At 52.3% G+C, this 23828-nt stretch overlaps 1 protein-coding gene across 15 annotated transcripts in view; it reads right to left on the bottom strand.

Moving 5' to 3' along the window:
* LOC102083672 (ankyrin repeat and fibronectin type-III domain-containing protein 1) overlaps positions 1–23828 on the bottom strand; it is a 223968-nt gene that overhangs the window by 82568 nt on the left and 117572 nt on the right. The window contains exon 1 of one of the 15 annotated variants that reach the window (XM_065031028.1): positions 1617–1731. The exons of 11 other annotated variants lie outside the window; for them this stretch is intronic. In XM_065031028.1, coding sequence (XP_064887100.1) covers positions 1617–1619 — 3 coding nt within the window. In that variant the 5' untranslated portion in view covers positions 1620–1731. Of the gene's footprint in view, positions 1–951; positions 1062–1616; positions 1732–23828 lie in introns of those variants that run through there. 3 more of the 15 variants (XM_065031030.1, XM_065031027.1, XM_065031029.1) reach the window with 3 other exon arrangements.

Here is a 23828-nt window from a genome sequence, read left to right as displayed (position 1 = left end):
GCAGCTGTCACGGTGACAGCCTTTTTATTGATTTTCTCCTTTTGGGCCTTCAGAAAATGGTGCTTTCAAGGACCAGTCTCATAGCCAGGCAGGACTCGTGTACAACATCACATAAGGTGCCATGAAATCGCAAGACGGTGGCAGCCAGGCACATCGAAGGTGAGGGGAAGCATCCCTAGCCCCCTCCCGAGCCACAGCCCTTCAGCCTCCAGGCTGAAGCCATAGAGCCTGGAGCACTGCAGGGTCCCCTGGGTGCCCCACACGTTCTGCCTGCAAGCAGAGGAGATTTCACCCCATCGGTCTGGAAAAATGCTGCACAGCGGAGCTCTGAACAAACCTACTGTCACAGAGATTGCATACAACTGCATCTGAAACACGAGCTTCGGGAAACTTAGAGCAAAACATGTATCTATGACATGACACAGCTTTAGCAAATCCTTGCAAAGAACACAGATGATGTAATAATCGCATCTTGTTTTATAAAAATACAATGCTTTCTTGCAGTAGGTCAAGCCCAAGGCTCTGCAAAGCCTCTCAGCTCCAGCATCCCTTCTTGCAAATCTTCAAAATAAGCTACGCTGAGGTGCCGTGAAATCAAACTCCCCTCCACTGCCCAGCACAAGACCCAGCACACCTCGCTGTTGCCTGGATCCTTTAAACCCACCTGGTCCCATCTCATCCATCACTCAGGACCTGTGGACCAGTTTCAATGCATAATCAAACAACATAAAGAAATCCCTTTTGGGCAGTGGGGTCACTTGAGGGACAGCATGGTGACAATCCTCATGCCCCCACAGATGTGGAGACCAGGGAGAAAGGTGATGTGCTGACTCCACTCAGTCTCCAGTAAAACTCCTGCAAACTTCAGCCGAGCCGGGCTGCCATGCGAGAGGGCAGCCAAGCCCAGCATCGACGCACAAGGCAACAAGCACACGAAAAAGCGACTCTTACATTCACGCAGGGTATCCTCCCGTGGCAGGTGATGCATGTTGGAAGGACTGTACCAAAACACAGAGGCCGCTCAGGTGGCGGGTGACACATGCTGCGTGCAAAATGCACATCTCCAAAAGCTGCTGGGGCTCTCAGGGCTGGGCAGGGCCCCTCGCTCCTCCTCCCACCGCCCACAGCCCTTCCTTGTCGCACCTACCGCCTGGTCCCCACCCTGCAGCTCCTGCCCATGTCCTCACGCTCACCCCATCTTGCTGGCTCCTGCCCATCTCTGCATCAGCAGACATGGCGAAGCCTTCAAAACTAGGGTGGCATCTTGGGCCAAAGGAGCAGCCCACACAGCAACTGCTGCTCGGAGCAGAGAGGCACAACAGCTCAGGGCCAGCTGCAACCATGCCCGCTGGAGCGGTATCTCCTCTGGAGAGGTCCCTCCTCTGGTGCAATCTCCCACACACAGGGGGCTGGGCTCTGGTCACCTCTGTACCACACAGGCCAGCAGCTCCCCAGGCTGCTCACTGAGCCCATCTACTCTTCTGGCCTTCATCACAGCCAGATCCACAGTGTCTTCAAGAACCATGTGAAAAAAAACCAGCTTCCTTGAAATCATTTTAGCTTTTTCCGAGCTAATCTCTTCGGTACCCGCCTAGTTCTGCTATTAAATCACTCACCATCTCCGTAATGCTCGGAGCCGCGCAGGGGCCTGTGCTTCTTCCTTGTCCTCCTTCTCTTCTTCCTCCTCTTTCTCCTTCTCATCCTCCTCCCCTCCCTCCCAGGGCAGCTGGGCTCTCCCTGCCGGGAGGGCAGCAGCCTGTCCCAAGATTCCCATAGAGCCACCCACGGCCTCTCCCTGCAATTAGAGGCCTCTGTGGCTGTCCCAGGATAAGTGGCAATGACAGACCTCGAGGCAACTTCCATGGAGATGTCTGTTCAGAGACAGGTTTATCTGCTCCTGCTTTCTTCTCCCTGGAAAAGTGCATCCCACATGCACCATCAGCACAGTGATCCCAACCAACCAGGTGGAGGGCAACAAAATGAACCTCAGTCTGTCCCTCAAAAACAAGGTTACAGGTATTCCCCACGGCCCTGTGTCACCCCAGCAGCCCCAGTCCCCAGCCCCACTAGCTCCTCCCCAGCAAGGGCAGGGCTGGGGCAGCCGCCCCCAAAAGCCCAATAATGTCTGGAAACAGCCCAGGACTCGCGCAAGCTCAGTTTTTGCAAAGATAAAGCCATCCTTTAATGCTGCATCCAAATGGTTCCTGGCAGGTTTTTCTAACCCCCAGGACAGCATTTGGCAGGCACAGTTGTGCTGTCCAGCTGTAGCGAGGTGTGGGTGCTGGGACACTGGGACAGGCAGCACAGGGTACAGCCCTGGCCAGCAGCTGCAGAAGATTCATACACCTGATTTCGGGGCACAGCCATATCCCAAAGTAGCACTGCCCAGGGGGCTGATGGCAGCAAGGAACGTGTTTGATGCCAATGCAGACACTGTTCTCACAAAGCACTCGCTCCATCTCTGACCTCTTGGGCTTGATCACCACAAAAGCCCAGAAACACCATCCGAAAGGCAAAGCTGGGAATTCATAGCTCCAGCGGACAACAGAAAACACACTCCTGATAGAAATTGCTTTTACAGGGTATGACAAGCTTACAGCTCCTCTCCCCACAAACCTCTCCATACTCCACAAGCAATAAATGGTGTTTTTACCTTGTTTTCCAGTCCCACAGGAGCTAACAAACTCACCACCCCTTCTCTTGCCTTAATCCTGCTGCAACTCCCAGCTCAGCAGCACCAGCCCTGTCGGATTAACGCTTGATGCAAACTCACTGCAACTACCCTCTGCTTTGAAGACGGCAGCCTCTGCCCTGATGATGGGTTTTTGCCCTAAATAGGGGCCCACATTTCCCACCTCCTGCGGCTGGTCCCATAAAAGCCCTCGTAAACCGCCTGCCAAGCAGGGCGGCCAGTAACCCCAGTCCTGCCCATCCACTGCCCATCTGCTCAGAGGCAGGAGCAGCACTGCTGCAAGGAGTTTCCCAGGTCACCCGCTGCTCTTCTGCCTGTTTATTTTAGGGACATGAAGCAGAATGACTCCAGGCACCTGAGGGAGGATGCAGGAGCCTCTGACCCAGCGCAAGCTTGTGGCAGTTGAAAAGCACCCAAATATCACTGACCACAGGTGCCCACCAAGCACCATCCACTGATGGAGAAAGTTGCTTTGAAATCAATGTGCACATACATCTTCATGAGAGGTAACAAGACAAAAGTCAGAGGATGCACTGACTGAACTGAGAGAGGCTCCTGCATCCAGACCCCACTTCACCCCAGAAACAGCCAAAACCTTAACAGGAATCTGTATTGAAGCCTCTGATCTTTGCTGGGGCTTCATCACTGGGCACCGTGTATTCACATGTTAAGAGACAGTCACTGCCTGAAGCCAATTTTAATCCAAAAAAACATTAAAAAGGTACTCTGTGGATCAAACAACCTTGCAGGCCACAGGCATAGCCATGGATGGAAAACTAATAGTCTGATTTGCACAGTGGTGTGATCATACAACCCTCCTGGTGCTCATACCACATGCCATACCCACTAATTACAGGCAGGTATGGCAATACCAAGCTCCTGCAGGGCAGTGGGAAGTCACATATATATACACACACATATACATATATACACATATAGATTTATGTTTGTACGTTTTATTTAAAAGCACCATTTCTAGGACTGCTCCCAAGGGAAGCACAGCACCTTGCTGCTTTGGCCAGGGTTTGAGATGCGCGGGCAGCAGGAGGAAGGCAAGCCATGTATGCAGCAAGCCCCGGGGAGCTCTGCCTGCCATCAGCCAGCACTTGAGCTTTTGTGTGGGAAGAAATTAAAGAAATAAATCATACTTTGTTCATGCTCAGTAAACAGGTCTTCCCCAAACCTGGTCAGGAGACAGTGGTGCTGGTCGCTGCAGGCTGGTCCCAGAGTGGCACTGGAGCCCTGGGCTGGCACAGGGATGTGGATGCTCATGGAGGGGGCGGGATGGGCATTGCCGGGGCAGGAGCAGTGAAGATGAGGATGTTAGAGCACGAGGAGGCTGGCTGGGGACAAGGGGACAGAGGGCTCTACAGTGCAAAGCAAAAGATTTGCTGTTCAAGAAAAGCTGGGCTCAGATGAGCTGGGGGAGGAGAGGGAAGGTGCAGCCTGAGCTCTGCTGCCAGCACAGAGAGGGGCAGCAGAAAACACCCTCCACAGACCAGACCCTGCCCCACTGCCACCGCCTCGCACCCGTTTGTGCAGCCACAGTGACACTGGTGTGGCTGTGGGCCACCCATGCCCTGCCTGTCCCCTGCCCTCGGGAACAAGCTGGCCGGGAGCATCCTGTCACCTGGGGATTCCTGGCAGCAACAGTGTGGGCACGGCCACCTACTACAAAACTGAATCGAGTAAGCCAGTTTTGGGGCAATAGGGCCCTTTTTGGAGAGGAGGGGAGGAGAGGAAATTCAAGAAAAAAAGAAATAGGGAATAAAAAGCTGCTGTGTAAGAGATGCAGGAAGGGGAAAAAAAAAAAAAAAAAAAAAAAAAAAAAAGAGTTGAAAAGAAATCCCTGGGGAATTGTGGAGGAGAAGAAAGAGCGTAGACATGCCAGGCAAGCCAGAGCGAGTGCCAGAGAGCAGGAAGCGCCTAACTAGGATGGAGACAGAGATACTACAAAATCGCAGTGACGTCATGCCGGAGTTGCAGCGGTTTCCAAAACAACTCCAAACTCCGGTGCCCAGAGAGGGAGCGAGAAGCACGGGAGAAGTGGAAAGGGGATGGGGCTCCACGCTCAGAGGGAGCTGGAACAGAAGCTCGACGAGCCTGTGGAGCTGAGCCTGCTCCCTTTCAGTTTGCATTGGCGGGACAGGCTCTGGGGAGCCAGCAGACACGGAGACAGAGGTTATTGTAGAGCCAGTCAGCATCAGAAAGGAAATTCCTGAGGGTGTTTTCCTAATTGACACATACAATGAAGTTACAGTCCCCCAAAGCCCCTTTCTGCAAGAAGGTAAATGCTGGATGCTCCCAAGAAGCAGAGCCAAGCAGCGAGCAACAACAGAGATGGTGACCCAGAGGAAATAAATCTGCAATAAATGGAAACCACACACAGAGAGTTGTCCTGACGGCAGCGGTGTTGCTCTGCCCCAGCCTGTTCAGATTAGAGGGTTTTATGGCTGGGTTGGCCAGGGGTGGAGGACACGTGGGGAGGCCTGCCAAGGCGCTGGGGAGACGCTGGGCTGTTTGCTGAGGGCAGAGAACAAAACAAGCGAATGAAGCAAACCCCTGCGAAGCCAGGCTGGGATGCCCCTCACCCAGGGCTTGGGATGCAGAGAGGCCTGCTGTGCCCCCAGCCCACCCCGGCAGCCAGGAGCCCGCAGGGGTACGGCAGCCCCAGCACCCACCCCCTGAATGAGGGAGGGCAACTCAACAGCCAGGGTGACTCCGAACAAGGACATTTCTTGGCTGCATGGACAACCTGGTGACCAAGGAGCTCCTTGCCCAAAGAAAGGAATTGATTCACCTTCATTTTGGGCAGGAAGAGCCCAGCACAGACCTCTGCATCCTCCTGGGGTCTGCATAGGACCCTGACATCATGGATGAATAGTACAACTTCTAGGAAGTCATTTTGGAAAAGATACCTCTGCCAAAATGGTGCCAGTCAGGAGAAACTCATCTTGATGCCTTCGTTTGCATCTCCCATTGCAATGCCACCAAAGCTCTGGAAGATGCCAAACCCCCAGGATCAGCACCACCAATGCTCCTCAACATCCCCACAGCACCCACAATGTCCCCATCCTTCTGACAGCCCTGAAGGCAGTCATGATGCCCAGAGCAGCAGCTCCTGGCACAACACAGGTGGCATGGGGTTTCTTTTCCACATGCATCCTCTGAGATGAGAACAATGACAGCCTGGTCAGCTCCATCCAAGATAACCAGGGCTTCACAAACTGTTCTCCTACCACTCCTCTTACTGCTTTCATGTCTGCAAGTTTGGGGAAGCTTTGGCTTTTCCTGTGTCTACAACCCCAGGCGTATTTCTAGCAGTTCACTGGGTGACCTGCTGAGGGCTGCAGGCAGCCGTGCAGCTTCTTTGCTGCCAGCCTTGTCAAAGTTGAGCCAAAGACAGCAGTGTGAGCGCTCCACCGCCTCTGCTCTCAGGGCTTCACCTACTGCAGAGCTGCAGCCCAGCTATTTTCATGGGCCCGTCACTGCGGTTAATTAGCAAAGTTGTAATTGGGGCTGTCTGGTTGCTGGGTCTGGCCCCGGTGGTTGAGGGCAGTCCAGCCCTGGGTCCTGCCAAGGCACAAGGCTGCTGGGCAGTTTTTGCCCACTCTGTAACCACTGCTGCACGTGTGATGAGCCTGCTTGGTCTCAGTTCTGTCCTACTATTCCCATAACTTCTGCCAAGCGATGGAGCACGCAGGTAACTCGGGTGCGAGTGTTGGCCAAGAAGATGGGTGTCAGGACATACCTGCAGGCTGGTGGACAGGTTGAGGGGTGGGGAAACGGGCTCCCAGCCTTGTGCTATATGCCAAGAGAGATGCCCAGGACAAGCTGGCTCAATAATCTCTCTTTGCTTCCAAACCTGTGATCGAGCAGCAGGAGAACATGGGCTGCATACAGCTGGCTTGTCCGCAAGCCCAGCTTGCAAACTTCACCCCCATGCCCAGAGGAATCCTTGGGATGGCAAGCGAGACCCTATAACTGGTGAGAGATGGAATTGCTTGGATCGCTGCTATGCGGGACCCAGCAGGAGATGCAATAGGTGCCAGCACGGTGATGTCCCCTTTACCAGAGTTGGCAGCACTTAGAGAGCAAGAGTGGCCACCAGCAGAAGCCCCCACCTGACTGCCTCCCTGTGGCCCCTTCCCAGCTCCCCGTTTAAAACATCACGGCCGCTTTCCTGCCCGGGGGCGAGGACAGCCTGACTCACACACTAGAAGAAATTAATAAGCGAGCGGAGAAGATGGGCTCCTCCCATCCAGCAGGCAGCATGAATCACTGTTTCTCCCAGCTGTGTCATGTATTGTTCCAGCACTGAGTCAGTACCGCTGTGCAGGTTAACAACGGGAGAAATTAAAAGTTATGGCCTATGAAACGCAGCAGCACTGCAAAATTAAAAAAGAACTGCTACTGTAAGAAAGCTAATAGGACTACCCACAGAGTCCCAGAAAAGAACTACTCTGTGCTCCAGCTTTCCCTCCACAGACGTGCCCCTCCACCAGAAATCAAACCCCCCAACCTCCATCACAGGCAGGCTCGCTGCCTGCAGCATGGACAACACGCTTTGCAGCATCAGTTTTCTTTCTGCTTAAAAGCTGCCACCTCTGTATTTATCATTTTAAACATACAACCTTAACTGGACGATGCTGTCTGGTTACACCTCCTGCCCTGAGTGGGCCATGCACACTGCACACACACACAAGCCCATGCCTTCCCTGCTGTCTCCAAATCCAAAGCCCTGTTCTATCATTACCTCCAAAAGTACAAAATGGGCTGAGGAGGAGGAAAACAGTAACTCCCATAGGAAGTTGTGTCTTGAGGCCGGGGCCCATCCACCCTCTCAGGGGCAAAAACCTCTAGCTCCCCTCCAGCTGCCAAGCAGCCAAGTTTCTCCATCTCTCCCTGGTAAAGAGAAAGCCCTGCCTGCTCTTCCCAAGCGTGTCACCCCCAATTCCCACCCTGAACCAGCTCCTGCCATGCAGTAATGTGTCACCAATGCAAACAGCAACTACACGCTGAGCCTTGCAAAGAAAAAAAATCATACTTCACCTCAAAATAAATAAAACAAACATCCTGCACACAAAGTGCTCCAACAACCTGCTTTCCAAGGTTAGGATTGAGCATCTCAGGTCCTCTTAGGGTCCTTGTTCACTGACAATCTACATGCTTTGAAACCTTAGCTGATACACAAGACAAGGCTATAGAAATTTGAAGAAATAGGGAACCACAACCTGACTTCACAGATCAGAGAGATGAAAAACAGCTTGGGAAATGGGGTCAGCTGCTGGTCTGTCTTTAAACATGAACATAAACATACGCTAGAAACATCTGCTGCGCCCTTAGTGACTCTTTCTGATCATATCATCCACAAACGAGCCTCTTCCTCGTTTGACACCAGTTAACAAACTGGCTTTGAAGATACTGCGTGGCAGCAAGTTCTGCAGATTAATGCCTCCTGTACAAGCAAGCATTTCCCCATGGCAGTGCTTCACCTCCTCCCTTACAGTCCCATGTAATGTATCTCTGCCCGAGAGAAAGACCAAGAAGTGCTCAAAGGAGGCTCCATGACTCACAGCCATCCCCCCCGCCACGCTGAGGCTCTGGTACCACTCTGCCAGCTCCTGCATCCCGGAGGGACAGTCACAGCCACCTCTGCTCAGCAACCACCCTTGTCACCCTGTGCCCTGCTTCCAGCTGGCCACAGTGGCGAGGGGGATGCTGGCCAGGTCCCAACACGGACACCATCTGAAACCTACTTGTCCATCATCCAACCCAGTGTCATCCAATCTTCAACAACCCTAGAAAAAGCTAATCTCAATTAACCACCAACTCAAAACAAAACAAAAAATGCTCAGAAAAAACAACGAGCACCAGGTTACCCTCATTTTCTCCTACAAGGATCTAATTCAGCTCTAATAGGACAGTTATTATTATACATTAAATGAATGGCAATTGATTATTAAGAACGTATTCATGGAAACTGGGTAGATGGGTAATAAGATACCTAACTATTACATAGCTGTGAAACCACACTGAATATGCTTCTAATGACCAACCGATATTTACTTAACATTCAATATCCATCACTAAGAAAGGTCTCTTTAGATTTAATAAGCCTCTGTTATTTTATGTTTAATTAAATACCATCCACTATTAAAAACATATTTAACTGAGGTCGAAACCAGTAAAAACTGTATCTTATAACACAGCTGCTAAACCTCAAATATCTTCTTAATGATTAATTCGGATTTAGCACATGGTCGCTGTCCTACTGAGAGGGGATAGAAACCGGAAGCTCAACGATTCTGGGACCAAAGTGCTTTGCTTCTGCAAACAATTCTGCTGGTTAAATAGTTTGGCTAATAAAAATAAAACAGAGCAGTGGGAGCCTCAGTTCCTACGTAAGCCAACTTTGGAAAAGTCACTATACAGCAGAGCCGCTTCCCCAACGCCTGCCGGACAGTGCCAGGCAACTTGCACAGCTGTGCAGGGGACCAGGACCACTGTCCTACACATGGAGATCTGGCACCACGAGTGTGCTCCTGCAGGCCAGGACACCAGCAGGACTTCCCCAGGTTGGCTCTGCCCCAGCCTCAACACGAAATCTCTGGAACGGTGGGCTGGGGGACTACTGATGAGATAATTGCAGTTGGGATTGTGAACGGCTTCCTATCTGCTTAGGCTGGCCAGCTGGTGCAGTTTGGTGGTTCATCGCACCTACCAGCTTCTCCAGCAGGAACCAGTGGTGTCTGCAAGAAGCTGGAGGTGGACTTGCCATGACGGTCCAAAATCTTGATGTTAAAAACCAAGAGACATCTTCAGACTAAGGGACCAGTGAGCTCCCAAAATCAAGGAGCCTGCAAGCACAAGTCCTGCAAGAGCAGCAAAGGATGGATGCTTCTGGCACTGCTCTGCACAAGCAGCCGCCGTGTACTCCAGGACAGGAAAATGCAAGTCGTCCAGCCCTGCACACCCACAACCAAGTGCCCAGAGCACCACACACCTCATTGTCATCGCTGGGCATGGGGAGCGCTAATGAGGAAAGATGGCATCTTGGCACAGGGGAAATAAGCTTGAACATGGGGCAGAGAGAAGTCCAAATCATGTCAGCACTTGGGAAAAAGCCATTCCACCCCACTGACCTCCTGAAAGAGGGTACGATTTTTATCAGTTTTGTTTTGAAAGCCCTTGAAAGCAAAATCTGATACTAATGAAGTATTAAATATAGCAGCACATACCAATACAGATTTCACAAGAAAACAATTTTAAAACAGAAACAGCAAGAACGAATAAGAATGCAGAGAAAAAACATCAAGAGAGGAAATCCAGAAGGTCCCTTGCTTCTGTTGTTCCCCTTCTAACCTCAGGCACGCTTGTGAATTTGGGGTTAGAACGTGGGCTGCACACTTTTGTCCTGGGAAATGAGTCAAGAGTCTGGAACGTGCACTCGGCACCCAGCAAACCCAGTGGCAACCGTGTTATGAGCTCATCCGCTTCACTTGGAGGAACCTCAGCATGTCAGACCTCGGTTTTGCGGTGCTCTAATGAGATGCACTGAGGGAAAGTCACAACAGAGCTGCTCACCCCAGCTGGATGGGGTTGGAGATAACCAAAGCTCTACCTCACAGTCATCCTAAGCGTGAATCATCAAATCACCGTGAACAACATACCAAAGGGATAAGAAAACATTCCAAGTGCCTGACAAGGCACTGTGCTATGCATGAGGGGGGTTTCTAAACATCCACATTGAGCAGGCATCTTTGGTGGAAAATCTCTACATTATTCAGTGTTTCTGGGAAGAAAAAAAACCAAACAAAACAAAAACAAACCAAAAAAACCCCATGACACATTGGGAGCCCAAGTACCTGAACCAGAAGGAAGCGTTTCAAAGAAGACCTGGGCGGTCACCTCTCTGCCTTGCGGGCAGGCTGGTTACAGGCTGCTGCCACAGAGGAGAGGACACAAATGAGAAGGATCTCATGGGAGGATGCTACTGGAATAACAACCACATCGCCAAAGAACCTCCCTCACCGTCCAGATCTAAGAACTGGGAGGAAAGGCCAGTTGGTCTTTATTTCCTTCTCCAAGCACTGCTGTATTTGTTTATGTATATATTTGTATATGTATTTATACAAATACACAAATTGCCTACTTAATCTTCACAACACCCCTCTCATGAACTAGCCACACCACAATGGTAAACAGTCCATAGGAGATACCATCTGAGTTGCTTCAAAGCCATGCAGCCGACTAATAGCAGAGGTGTCTGTCTGAGGAATATGGTGATTAAGGATGTCTCGATCTCCAAATCAGCCTTGGAGACCTTGCTGGAATATTGACCACTGCCCCACAATGCCAGGGAAGGAGCTCAACACCTGATCTGTCCTGTCTCACGCAGAAGTCAGTGGACATGAAAAATCAGGAGGAGGCCTCCAGCGATGGCTCCCTAGTTGAGCAGAGGAGAGAGGCACCTGCTCCCTACACATTCATCTCTACTGGACTGTGCTGGACTTTTCTCCTTCCTTTGTTCAGGCTGAAACTTTTGCTCATCTTAAAGCAAGTTAACCCCACTTCTTGTCAACTCTTCATAAGAATGAAGAGCACCAAGAGAAACATGGTCCCATGCACATCTTCAGCTGAGGTTCCAGGCCACGTCGATTTCAAACATTCCAGGACATCACTACACAGCTGAACACGGGAAAAGGGCCCAAGAGGGATCATGGACACTGGGATTAGGAAACGGAGATGGGCTGAAAGCAGCCCCCACAGAGATCCATTGGCAAGTTTATTCCCATAACAGCACATACACTCCTTGGCCCAAAGCTGAGGTGAGGCCAGATGAGCCCTCTATGGAGGAAGACAACTAAACCACACACAAGGCTCATGACAGAGCAAAATTCCACTTCCATTTCTGCTGCAGGTTTCTTATGTCACTTGAGACATATTTCCAGGCACAGGCTTGACATCTTCCCTTCCATGTTTGCAACAGGGACATCTGCTCCGGCCAATGGCGAGACAGAGGTATCTCCAAACACACCCTTCCTCTCCTCTGTTTTTTTTACACAACCTTCCACACAAGCCAGCGATGCTCTGGTGATGCCCATTTCTCTCCATCATCTAACGAAGAGAGTCCAGACACCCAGTCCAGACACGTACATCCACACTGTCATGTCTATTTGGACAGACAAATCCCACCCCTTGTGTTCCATGCCTCAGTTTCCTCCTCTGCGAAAGAAAAACAGACTGTGAATGCCATCCCAGCTCAACCACAGCAACACAGAGAGGCTTAATTCATTACAGCCTGCAAACCACTTTGAGATCCTCCACGGCTATATAAATCCAGCACCAGTATTTGTTTAACCCTGCCGCGCAGACGGAGGCAGGCACCCAAAGCCACAGCACCGCTGGTTTCTCGTAGCCGGCCCTGGCCCCACAAGGGGTAGCAGATGGATCGGCTGCTGTGAAACAACAACTTCCTTCTTTCTTTATGCTGGAGTTAGCTGGGGTTTAGACTGGGATTTCAGTTACATTTTGTGGCCAGCCTTTCTGGAGACAACCACCCGCCTGATGCTGGGGGAGTAAGAGATGTCTAAAACCATGGGCAGCTACGTTTATCTAAATTCCAATCTTCCCATCATTCAAAATCCTGGGAAAATGAAGACATGTTGCTGGGTTGAACTTTTTGTTTTGGAAATAAGTTTTAGACTGGGGGCAACTGGTTGTCCAGCCAACCAGCCCAGAGGCTGAGCTCCCTCCTGCCCTCGGTTTGGCTCTGCTACGCTTCCCCATCAGAGCAGGAGTTTGCAAGGACAACAGTGATGTGCGTGGCCTCTGAGATATTTGGGGACTTGCAGGCCAAGCAAAGCACACAGGCACCCACAGAGTCTGCCCTCCACCAAAACCTGACACCGCTCTGGAATGTAGAAAATTGCAAACGATACTTTAATTCCACAGTCACTCAACAGTAGCTCCAGCCATGGGAAATACTGGGAAAGGCGCATGCTTAGGAGCACTCACACGGAGCATGTCCAGCCGCCACCTAATCCACTGGGGATGGAAACCACGCTATCTTTATCAGAACTTCCAGCCCTGTCAAGTCATCTCCACCTGCCTGCCCTTGAATCAGCAAGAACCACTGCGAGGTATCAGACAGCTCCAGAGCCCCAAGTCAGCTCACACCACCTCTCTGCCACCTGTGGGAGGCTGCATCACTTGTCCCACCATGGGGACATGCTCAGCCACAGCACCTAAGGAGCCTACCAAACCTGCAGGACCCACACCCGGGTCCTCCACTCCCCCCAGGAGCTCATAGCTTCTGTGCTTCTAACCTGCTCTGCACCTTAAGTCAGCCATGCGGGGGGACATGCCCATCAGCGACAGACACATGGGGGCCCTACAGTGACGAAAAGTCAGAACAGACCCAACAAACCAAATGCAAGAGGATATGGTAAACTCAGAAGACCCATGTCAGGAGCTAAGGAACTGCCACAGCTGGATTTATTACTAGGAAGGAGGATCTGAAAGTCAAAAGAGTTTGCAGTTAAGATTTAACACCACTTAGTGCTCAGCCAAAAGGGAGAGGAGAGAGGAAAGAAAGGAGGAGAGGCTCAGCACATTGGGATGAAGGCTATTCTCACGTTTCAGGAACTTCCTGCTCCAGTTTCAGATCTTCCGAGCTGTCCCCTCTAAAGTTGGTGGCTTTGGAGGCCAAAGAATAACATGATTTACTTCTCTGTACTGAAAAGGGGCTTCCAGGTCCCTGCTGTCATTCTCAGAAAGCTCTCAGTGGCATCCGGGGAGCAGGGGAATGGGCATTCCCAGGGCAGGTGCCACATCGCACAGCTCAGACCTTCTTTGGACCCTGCCTGCGCTCCTGCCCGTTCACCCACAACAGGGCAGCAGCACATGAGGTTTTCTTACCCTCTGTGAGAACCTATGCCCCTCTAGCAGCATGCTGCACAGTGTAAGAGCTGTTCCACAGTGTGTCCCTACTGTCACCCAATGTGTCACACCCCAGAGAGCCAAGGATTGTGTAAGACACAGCCTGTATCTGCAGCATGAGAACCCTCTACATGTTGCAGCCTACTCAGATGGACACACCGTGTCTGTACGTCAAGAGAAGGTTTTCGTGCTTCTTGGGCACTGTGTTTCACAGCTGCTGTGGCCTTGTGACCCTGCCTACCCCAGGCATCCACCATAGGCAACATGCATTGAAATAAGGTTATCACAGTGGAAAAGTTCCATAGCATTCAGTATAAAATCCTCCTCCACTCTTCTGGCACTGAGACAGCCACTCAGCTGAAGTCTCCTCACCATGAGCACACAAAGCTCCTGACCAAGGAGAACAGCTGCTCCCCCTGCCCTGGTCCCCATTATCTTTGCACTTAGCATACACTCTAGAAAAAAGGTTTCTTCTTGTGTCCTGTGCCAAAATACCAGTTCCTTGACAGAAAAGACTCAGTGGGATATCTGAGGCTCTGCATGAGCTTTCAGTGATCTTACATAAAGCTGGTCTCTGAGCATTTGGTCTGGTGAGGTCCCCTGTGTCACAGTGGATAACATACAAACGTGAAGTCCCTGTTCCCTGTGACACCAGCACCCACTTGCACTATCTCCTAGAGTCCTGACCGGCACAAGCACTGAAAATGGTCAGGGTGCCTGGTACCCCCATAGCTCCAGTTTCCTTAGGAGGTTTCACCTACAGGAAAGTCCCTCAAAACCAAGAGTCAAAACAGAGCCCAGTCATTTCTGGGAGTGGGTTGCAGCAGATAGTGGAGAAAGCACTGGTCTGTACAGGTTTCTGCTCCCCATGAGCCCTCTGCCCTGTTCGCCACCTGGAGCAAGCAGCTTCTGCCCTGTGGACTGCTGTTTCTCAGCAGAAATCCCTCTTTCCACAGAGCTCCAGTGGGCCAGAGCTGGGCTTTACTTTGTGCTCAGTATTAGCAAGGAAAGGACAGCGAAGTCCCTTCTGCCGCCCAGCTGGAGCGTCACGCCGTGTGCTGGAAAAGGGTAACCCGAGCTGTGGTTTACCCAACATTCCTTGTGGCTCCAGCTCCCCAGCCAAAACAAAACCAACTTTATTTTTTTATTTTTTATTTTTTTTAAATTCCCTCCTCCCCTGGAGGCCGAACAGGAGGAGGGGGTCCCTCACACTACTTAACCAAACTCATGCTGGCTGGAAACCAGCTAAACTCAGCCGGCTCCCAACACTATTCCCAGCTGCATCCCCTGCAGCCCCCTCCTTGCAGCAGCACCCAGGCGAGTGGGGTGTGTGGGGTGAAGCTGTGGGGCCGGGACACGTAGCAAGAATACAGGAACAGGGTGTCTGTTCCCAGCTCACGTAAAATGGTGCCTCTCCAAGCTGAGACAGAAAATCACTGCTAATTTACACTGGGGGGGGAGCTGGGGCCTCTGTCTTTACAGGGCTTTAGAAACCTCTCTGAGAACAGCAAGCAAGAGGAGCGACAGTGCTTCTTCAGTGATAACACCAGTCATGTTCACATTACCCAGCGGACACATCAGTAGCTCTGGGACTTTCCAAGGAACATGGAAAATGAACTGGAAGCTGTCTCCAGCACAGTGTTCAAGAGCACAGCAAATGGGGTGCAGGAAAAGAGGAGGAAATTGCACCTCAAGGCTGCAGAATGAGTCCTGCTTGTGTCACCCAGAGGAGCACTGCTGCTGTCATCCCCACCTACCACCTTCCGACATCCTCACAGCATTTATACAAAAGCTCCTGCTATCAATACTAACCCACAGTGGGGCGGGTAGGCATGGGACAGTGTGCCAGGTGGGGGTGCACAGCTTCTCTGCTGTCACCAAATGTCCGAGTCCACCATCCCATACCATCCCGCACTGCTATGGGGCACGTTGAAACGCAACAGGGCAGGAGGAACTGGAAATCACGCTGAGCCCTGGCCCTGAGCAGGAAGAGGTGACAGGGAGCAGCAAGAAGCTCCAGCTGCCATGGACAGGCAAGGTTGACCTCAGCTGGCTGCTCAACAGCCACCCAGCCACTCTCTTGCTCCCCCTTCTCAACAGCAGCCCCAGCACAGGGGCCGCGCTTTGCAAATCTCAAACCAATAAAAGCCGGCTTGGAAGGGTGTGCGGTTTGCTAAAGCAGAGCTCAAAATCCATAAGCTCATTTCATAAGCCATCATTTCAAAGTGTCTGCATGGGCAGGAGGAAAGGGATGGTGCTGAGCTGAGCTGTCCCATGCAGAACAAGCGCCAAGCAATGTGGTCGGTGGGAATATCAGTCCCATCATGCCAGGGGACTCTGGGGATAGCAGGAGGAGGAGGAGGGCAAGCCCAGGGCCTCGGCACAGTGCTCCTGCCATGGCAGGTCTCTGTCAGGCCCACAGATGGTGGGCCTCGCTATGAAACACAACTTCCGTCACCCACGGGAAACCCTGGCATGGCTGCTCCTCAGCCAAGCACCAGCAGGTGTCCGGCACCTCACCACACAGAGCTGCCCTCCCGCCTGGGCATCTGCGGCAAATGTTACGGCTGAAATCCCCTGCCTCATCAGAGGAGGAGAGACTTAACAATTATAATGGCTCTTTCCTCAATATCAGTGCTTACTAATTTATGGAAGAACTGCTGCTTTCTGGTATCCACCATTATTCAGCACTGCCAGATGGCTGGCTCTACAGCGGGGAAGTCTCCACGTAGAGAAAAAATTATATTCAACACCAAGGAACTGCAAAGAGGGAACTGCTGTCCTGATGAGCAGGAGGTGTTGACAAGGACAAGGCAGGAGCATGCACCAGTCTGATACGGGCAGTGGTCCCAGCTGGTAGGTACAGACAACAGGCAGAGGCAATTCCCAGGTGGGGAACACCTGTTCTAGAAATGCTAAAAACTGCTCCACAGGGCAAAAACCAGAGATGTGCCCAATATCAACAGCAAGCAATGTCGTCTCATTTCATGCAACTGCACTGAAACTCCTAGCTAACTCAACTGTTTTGTGATAAAACCATGCACTACCCTGCACTCGTCAGCCAGCCTAACAGCAGCTGGGGAGTCACAAGATGCCCGTCCTTCTCACCCCTGCAGCTGGGGTGCAGGGAGCAATCTCATGACGAGGGACCCCCCCCCCGGAGCAGGGTTTTTACCATCCCCATTCCTGGCAACAGGACCACAGCTCTCCCCGAAAGGCTCACTGCTGCAAGATGCAGACGAGGGAAAGAGTTAATGCTTTCCCCAGTTTCTTACACTGTTATTCAATACATTATTGACGTTGAAAAGTCGTCACGTTACAAGCCAGCAGTCCACGAGTATTAAGAGGAAAATAGAGGCACGCAGAGGGAGACACACACCGCAGAGACATGGGCCCCTCTGAGCTACGGTTACGTTACCGCACAGAAACTCCTTTCCCAGAGTCACTTTCCTCCCCCATTTGGTACAAAATCGACTTGTTCGTTATTTGCATTTAATGCCAGAGAGAATCCCTAAATCCAGCTCACAGAAAGGATTACTGAAGGGGGAGGGATGGCTGAACTGGGGGCTTTTTCTCAGGCTTCAACAGTTCTGATGCTCTGCAGTCAAAATGAGGACCGGGATGGCGATGCTGGGGGCTGGAGCCCCGCCATGGCTGCCCCAAGGATGCTGTGCTGGACCAGAGCCCCCAGCCAGGGCTCCTGCAGCCAGACCCCGCTCTCCCCAGCCATCCCCACATGCTCAGCCCAGTACTGCCGCTGAACACACCTCTGCCAGCGCCAACTGCCGTGCTTCTCGCAAAGCCGAGGACGGCAACTGTCCGCGCCACGTTGGAACCATTTGCTATGCAGCACCAATATCAAAACTATTCACAGGAACAGATTTATTCCTTGTCCCCTCCTCTGACCCATAGCCTGTCCTTCTCTCAGGGCCTAAGACTGTGATTCTCCAGGGAGTTCAAAGCCAGCAGCAGGAAAATTTAAAAAAGGATGGAAAAGCAGATACCCATGAAGGGGTGTTCTCCCCAGAGCCAGTGCCAAGAAGGGGAATCCCACCATGTTAGAGCACATGGGAAGGTGTTTGCCTCCCAGCAAAGCTCCTTCGAGGGCTTCATGCTCCATTGCCCACTCCAGCCGTAGACATCTCCACCCCGCGGTCAGCCCTATGGGAGCCCCAAGCTGCATCATGTCCCCATGCCCATCCATGGCTTGCTGGTGAAAACCCAGTGCAGAAGTAGCCCAGGTGAGCCGAGAAGGTCGCAAGGCCCTTGCGATGGTGGGCAGGGGACAGCGTCCTGCCCGCGGGCAGGGGAGGCAGGAGCCCGGCAGCACCTGCCCACCGCAGGGTCTGACACAGGCAGGGCCGAGGCGGCACAAAGGATGAGGCTGGACTCGGGAAGGGAGCTCGCCAGGCACGCTCACTGCCTGCTCGTATTTTATTTCATCTCCTGATGGGTGAAATGTGTCCTTAATTTGTTCTAAAAGAAAAAGAGAGTGAGCTGCATTCTCACACCCATAACGAAGACAACACGCAAAGCCCTTTAAAAGCAGGCGCCACACAAACTACACGCTGCCTTTTTCTAATTAGAGACGTCTTTTCTAGTTAGCTGGGGCTGTGCGTGAGCTCCAGGCGACGCTGCCTGTCGGGCAGGGCCTGCAGGCTGCCCGTGCTGCCCGGTGCAGGCAGCGCAGGCAGGGCACCGCCTGGCCTGGGGCTGAGCTGTGCCTTCATGCTCCGAGGCCGAGCACGGGCGAAGAAGCACGTCCAAGCCCTTCCCAGACGATCTGTCCCCAGAGGGCTGTTTCTGGCTCAGCCAGTGTTTGAGAAAGAGGGGTGCATCTGGTTTTAATCTTGCCCCTTGCGGTAGCTGTCACCATGGGTTTGCTGTCAGGGTAAAAGATGCCTTCACGCAGCCCCGTGCCAAAGCAGCAGATATGAAAACCTCAGCTACAGCAAAACCCCAATGTCCCGGGCTATCCTGGCACTGAGGCTCTGCACCTCAGCCCAGCAAGCAAGAGGAAGGGGCCATCGCTTCTGCCCATTGCTCCTGGGCAGCCAGCTGAGAGCAAGTGCAGAGCCGAGCAGCATGGCATTAGGGAGCGTGTGCCTTCATTTCAGCCAGCAGCCAGGGCCATGCCCCAGAGAAGGGGTCTGGCCACCCAGGCTCCCCTGGAACCCCGGCAGTAGCACCCATGGTGGGCAGGCAGCAGGGAACATGCCAGCTCAGGCAACACAAACCCTCCCAGTGCCAGTCGCCTGTCCCAGAGCACACTTGAGACACATATCTGTGCGCCAGTTGCCTCTTCCCTTCCCCCAAAAAACACAGGGAACCACAAGAACCACAAAAATGCATCGTCTCCGCACTGCAGAGCCTCTCCCTCTGAAGGGCACGCCGCGCTGCCGGAGGACCAGCCGCTCTGCTAACCCGCGGCTCTCGCCGCCTGGACAGCCGCCAGCTTTTAAAAGCAGCTGTCACATAAAAGCAAACACTGAAAACCATTACATTTACAGCAGTTTATCTTTAATGCCGTCTCAGTTTTTGACGTTGCTCCATTCTGATTCGGTTAAACGGCTACCCCCTCGCCGCCAGCACACCCACCCCTCCTGTGTGTTCACGCCTGCCAGGAGGCTCCTCCTCCTCCTCCAAATTTGCAGCACTGTGACATCATGCTGCTTTGCCAGGGTGACAGCAGTGAGGTCACAGGCTCACACAGAGGCTGGCAAATCTACCCCCTTCCCAAGCAAGGGAAGCACGGAAGGAAGCAGAGAAAAAGGCAGAGATGCCAGCAGAGGCCAGAGCAGACCAGCACAAGGACCCAAGCAGAACAACCCAGGCCATGCAGTCACCTGTCCAAACAGACCTGCAAGGAAAGGGGGCTGGAAGCATCCCTGGGAGCCAAATCATTCCCCAACTGCACCTGGGAATGCCAGCCATCAACAGCACAGGAAAATGTCACCTTCTTGCCATGTCCTGGGGTGTCCTGGCAGGCACAGCTCCTCCCTCGCCATGCCTGGCTGGAGGTGGGATGCTCCAGCATCCCCTGTGGTCCCACTGACTGTGTTTTGCGTTACCGTGGAAGGACCACACACATCTTCCCTGCGGGGAGCTTACAGACACACTGCCCTCATTCCTCCCTGTTCCCTCCATAGCACAGCAGAGCTGGGGGTACATCAGGACAGAGACTGAGCAATGGGCTCGTGGCACAGCCCTGGGACCCACCAGGCAGAGGTCCATGTCACAGAGTCCCATGAGACACAGGGCAGGGCCCTTGCCTGGAGGAGGTAAATCCCACCCTCTCTTCTTGACCCCCTCAAAACACTTAGGCTTTGCAGACCCCATTCCCCTGCTCACAGCACAGCCAGGGCCTCCAGGACCATGATGACATCTCCCACCTTTTCACAGGGCACAGTGTCCCTCCCTGCCCCTTCAACAGACATGCGGCCAGGCCAGGGAAGAGAGTCCAGCTCCAAAATATCCCCAGCACAACGGGCCATATCCTGCTCCACACCAAGGGTCTGCACCGGCCAAATCCTCATCCCCATCTCTCTGACCAGTGAGGGTTTCACTCTCCAAATGGAGGAACAACTCGAGTCCAACAGCATCCTTGGAATTTCTCAAAGCAAACCTCACACCCAATGGGCTGAATCAGGAGTCAGGACAAAGAAGGTCACTAAAAGGCAACAGGCAAATATAGGTACTGGGTCTCATGAAAGGCTCTTGGGGTCATGCATCCCAGTAATCACAATAGAAAGTGCAACATGGCAGGACTAACAGCACTTCATGGGCCAGTGACCCCCCTCCCCTGTACAGTCACCAGGGGATGAACCCTTCCCCCAGGCTGTCACCTCCACAGCGAGCCCAGGGACGGCTGATCGGCTGCAGAGCAGCTCCTGTCTGGTTGCAGCCTCCTGGTAAGTTTTGTAGCAAAGGGCTCCAAAGCTGCGATCTGAGGTGTAAAATAAAAAAAAAAAAGCATCAGACTCAGCCCGCTCCTTTGCTTGGGCAGTGGTTCCAGTTGGGTGGAGAGACAGACATCTCAAAGCAGTTCCACTCATCATTCATTCGGCTCACAACACATTTAGCACTACACAAACTAATAAAACAGAAAATCAAGAGCATGACAACTCTGGGCATCCTGACCAGCATGCACAGTTGTGCCATGGGCCCCATGCTGTTCAGCGTTTCCCTTAAAGCTCACGCTCAAACACCTCTTCTATGCCACTACCATCTCACTTTGAAAAAAAAATATCAAGCATATTTTTTAGCCCTTTGATTGAAAGTAATTGAAAACATAGCACAAGAAGAGAAAAAGAGCCCTGCACCATGTAGATTTTCTGATGCCTGATGCTTCTACATCAACACCACCACACCAGAGGGTGGAGAAGCAAAGCCAATTGCCTGGCACATGCACAGCCCGTTACCAGTTGCAGGGTAAGGGAAGGTCACACTACCCCATTCCCGTGTCTCAGGCCCCAGAAGCTCTGCCCTGGGTTTCAGCAAGCGCAGAAACAAGCCCGCCCTTCTGCAGCTCAAAACGGTGCTGGCAACCCCAATGTAAAACTTGAACCAAGGCAGTGCCAGCCCCGGGAGCTGCCGTCGCGCCGCGGTGAAGCCGGCTGATGGGAGGGAAGTGCCAGAGAGGACGCCAGGTGCCGCCGAAGCTGGCGCTGGGCTGCAGCCCTCGCCTCCTCCAACTGCTGGAGGACTTGCCTTTCACCCTCGGCAGGGTTTGCTGTCTTACCTAGCAGCCAGGAGGATTTTATTGGTGGCAAAAATGAACATCGCAATCCCAAAGCCTGGGAACAAGGCTCTTTGCACTGTTCTCTTGGCCAACCCTTCAGACACAGAGGCGCAGAGGTGGCAACTGCCCCCAGTCCCACTTAATAAGGTGTTAACTCCCAGACCTAATTGCGACCACTTAACATGTCAACACCCTTCACCTCTCTCCTGCTAAACAAGAAGTTTTGAACAGGCACAGCTCTGCGCACACTCCTGTGTTTGATCCTAGGCTGTGTTTTCTTTCCATCTTCCTCCCCTTCATCGCTCCAGACACGTGTCAGAGCCCAGCTCACCCCCATCTCCTCCAGTCTCCCTCCCCAACCAGAGAGCTTTGACAAGCAGCTCCTTGCCAAGCAGGCACGTTCCTCCCTTGCTCTTTCTCCACACACCCACATGCACAAAGGAAACTTCACCCACAGCATCCTAAGGTTGCACGAGTTTAAAAAAAAAAAAAAAAAAAAAAAGAATGGCAGGAAATTAAAAAGGTTAATGTAACAAGGTTAACATAGTTGTAATGCACAAATAGTATATATAATGTATCAGACAATCCCCTCACCAGAAGAGCGGGACAGCACACAAGTGCCTGTATCTAAATAGTAAGGGCTTAGCACAGGTAGACGTAGCGCACACGTTTGTCATGATTGCAGGTGTATCCTTCCAGTTCTCACCAGGAGACTTTTCTGAAGTACCATTACCGCACTACCCATATTACTCCATCTTTTCCTTTTTAAGGCACAAAAGATGGAAAAAACAATAAAATCAGTCTCTGTGAGTTTAGTCCTCTGCACCATTTAACATACACAGTTTGAGCGTTGTTTTTTCCGAGGCTGCTGTTATCAATGCTTTTTGTTCACATCCTGACAAACCAGCACCACAGAAGCAATGTTTGCATGCCTTTCTTTTCTTGGAAAAGACTTGCTCTTAGAGCATCCAAAGCACACTCAGACCAGCAACTCTTCCCCGTTGCACTGGGATGTTGTTCCCATCCCTGCAAAGGTGAGAAGGAGAGAGGGGACATGTCGCAGCTTTCAGGGCTGGATGCATGAGAGCCAGCACCAGCATTGCCCCGTGCAGAGCACCTGCCCACCAACCCCCTGAGCCTCTCCCAACTCCTTCAATACTGCGAAGAGCAGAAAATTCACATAAACTCCACACTAGTCAAAGCTTCCCATGGTTCTCTTTCCAGGTACTCCCCTGCATGGCCCCAAGCAATGAGCTGATTCTTCCCTGCAGGTCTTAGAGACCCTTGGATTCAGGGTGGAAATCCATTTTGGGTGATCAGGCTTTTCCCTCGCTCATCTCACCACTTGACTTGGAATCAGGGAAATCTGAGCAGTGGTACAGCCTCAACATCACCTCTGTGGTCTTTCTGCTTGGCAATGGCTTTGGAGGTCCCTTCAAAGCTGGCAGACAAGCCACTGCTCTAAGGGGTTATCTGCACTAGAAGTTGGCAGCAAACTCACCCCCTGAAGTCACAGGGCAGATACCAGCATAGCCAAGAGCTTCCATGCAGATGGTCCCTCTCAAGGCTGGGATAACCTTGGAAAGCAATTGAACAGACTCCAGACACTCTGCTACTAAATGAGGTGCATGTTGATCTACATGCACTGGCTTCACTGCTTTGGGGATGCCCCCAAGCTCTCCCCGAGTGCTCCCATGGAGCCAGCTGGGTGCAGGCAGGGGGCCACTGCCCAGACTGGTGCTGGCCAAGAGCCTTCCCAGTACCTGGACAACCATCAGCCTCAGAAGAGCTCATTTTCTGCAAGTTATGGCCCTGCTGGTTCACCTTCCCCTTCCTCACTGAGAAAAGAGCTCAGAGCTGAGCAAGCTGAGCTCTGAAGAGTGTCCTTTGCCATGGGCGGCACAGCAGCCATGTGCAGATGTCCCAGAGCCTGGCAGACCCTCTCATAGCCTGGGAGAGGGCAGTGGTTGAGATGAGCTGATCCCCCAACTTAGTCACAGACACCCTAACAGGGCTGGTCCCATCATTGACCTATTGGAGACTGAATTACAAACAAAGAGATCATAGCCAAGTCTCCTTCCTCAGCTGTCCACCTTCTCCGAAGTCCTCCTGTGAGAGGAGAAAACAGACGAATAGGCAGCAGGGAATCACCCTGCTCCAGCCCCTGCTCTTCTGCCTCTCACCCAACAGGACACTGTGCCGGAGCAGAGCAAGGGCTCATCGCCAGCCTGGTCCATGGGCCAGCAAGGGCACAGGAGCTCCTCCAAGCATCGCAATGCAGTGACAACCTCAACCAAGCTTCTACCAGCATCCCAAGTTAAAGCTCAACTAGAAATGATGAAGGGGAAGTAGAACCTGCAACGTGTTCAACTCCATGAGAGAGAGGGTCTGGAGGAGATCAAGGAACAGAAAGGGGGAAAGCAAGGTTTGAGAAAGCAGAAGACAGACGGC

The sequence above is a fragment of the Columba livia genome, chromosome 15 (assembly GCF_036013475.1).
Source record: "Columba livia isolate bColLiv1 breed racing homer chromosome 15, bColLiv1.pat.W.v2, whole genome shotgun sequence".
In the NCBI taxonomy this organism is placed as follows: Eukaryota; Metazoa; Chordata; class Aves; order Columbiformes; family Columbidae; genus Columba; species Columba livia.
This window is presented reverse-complemented; position numbering and strand designations above follow the sequence as displayed.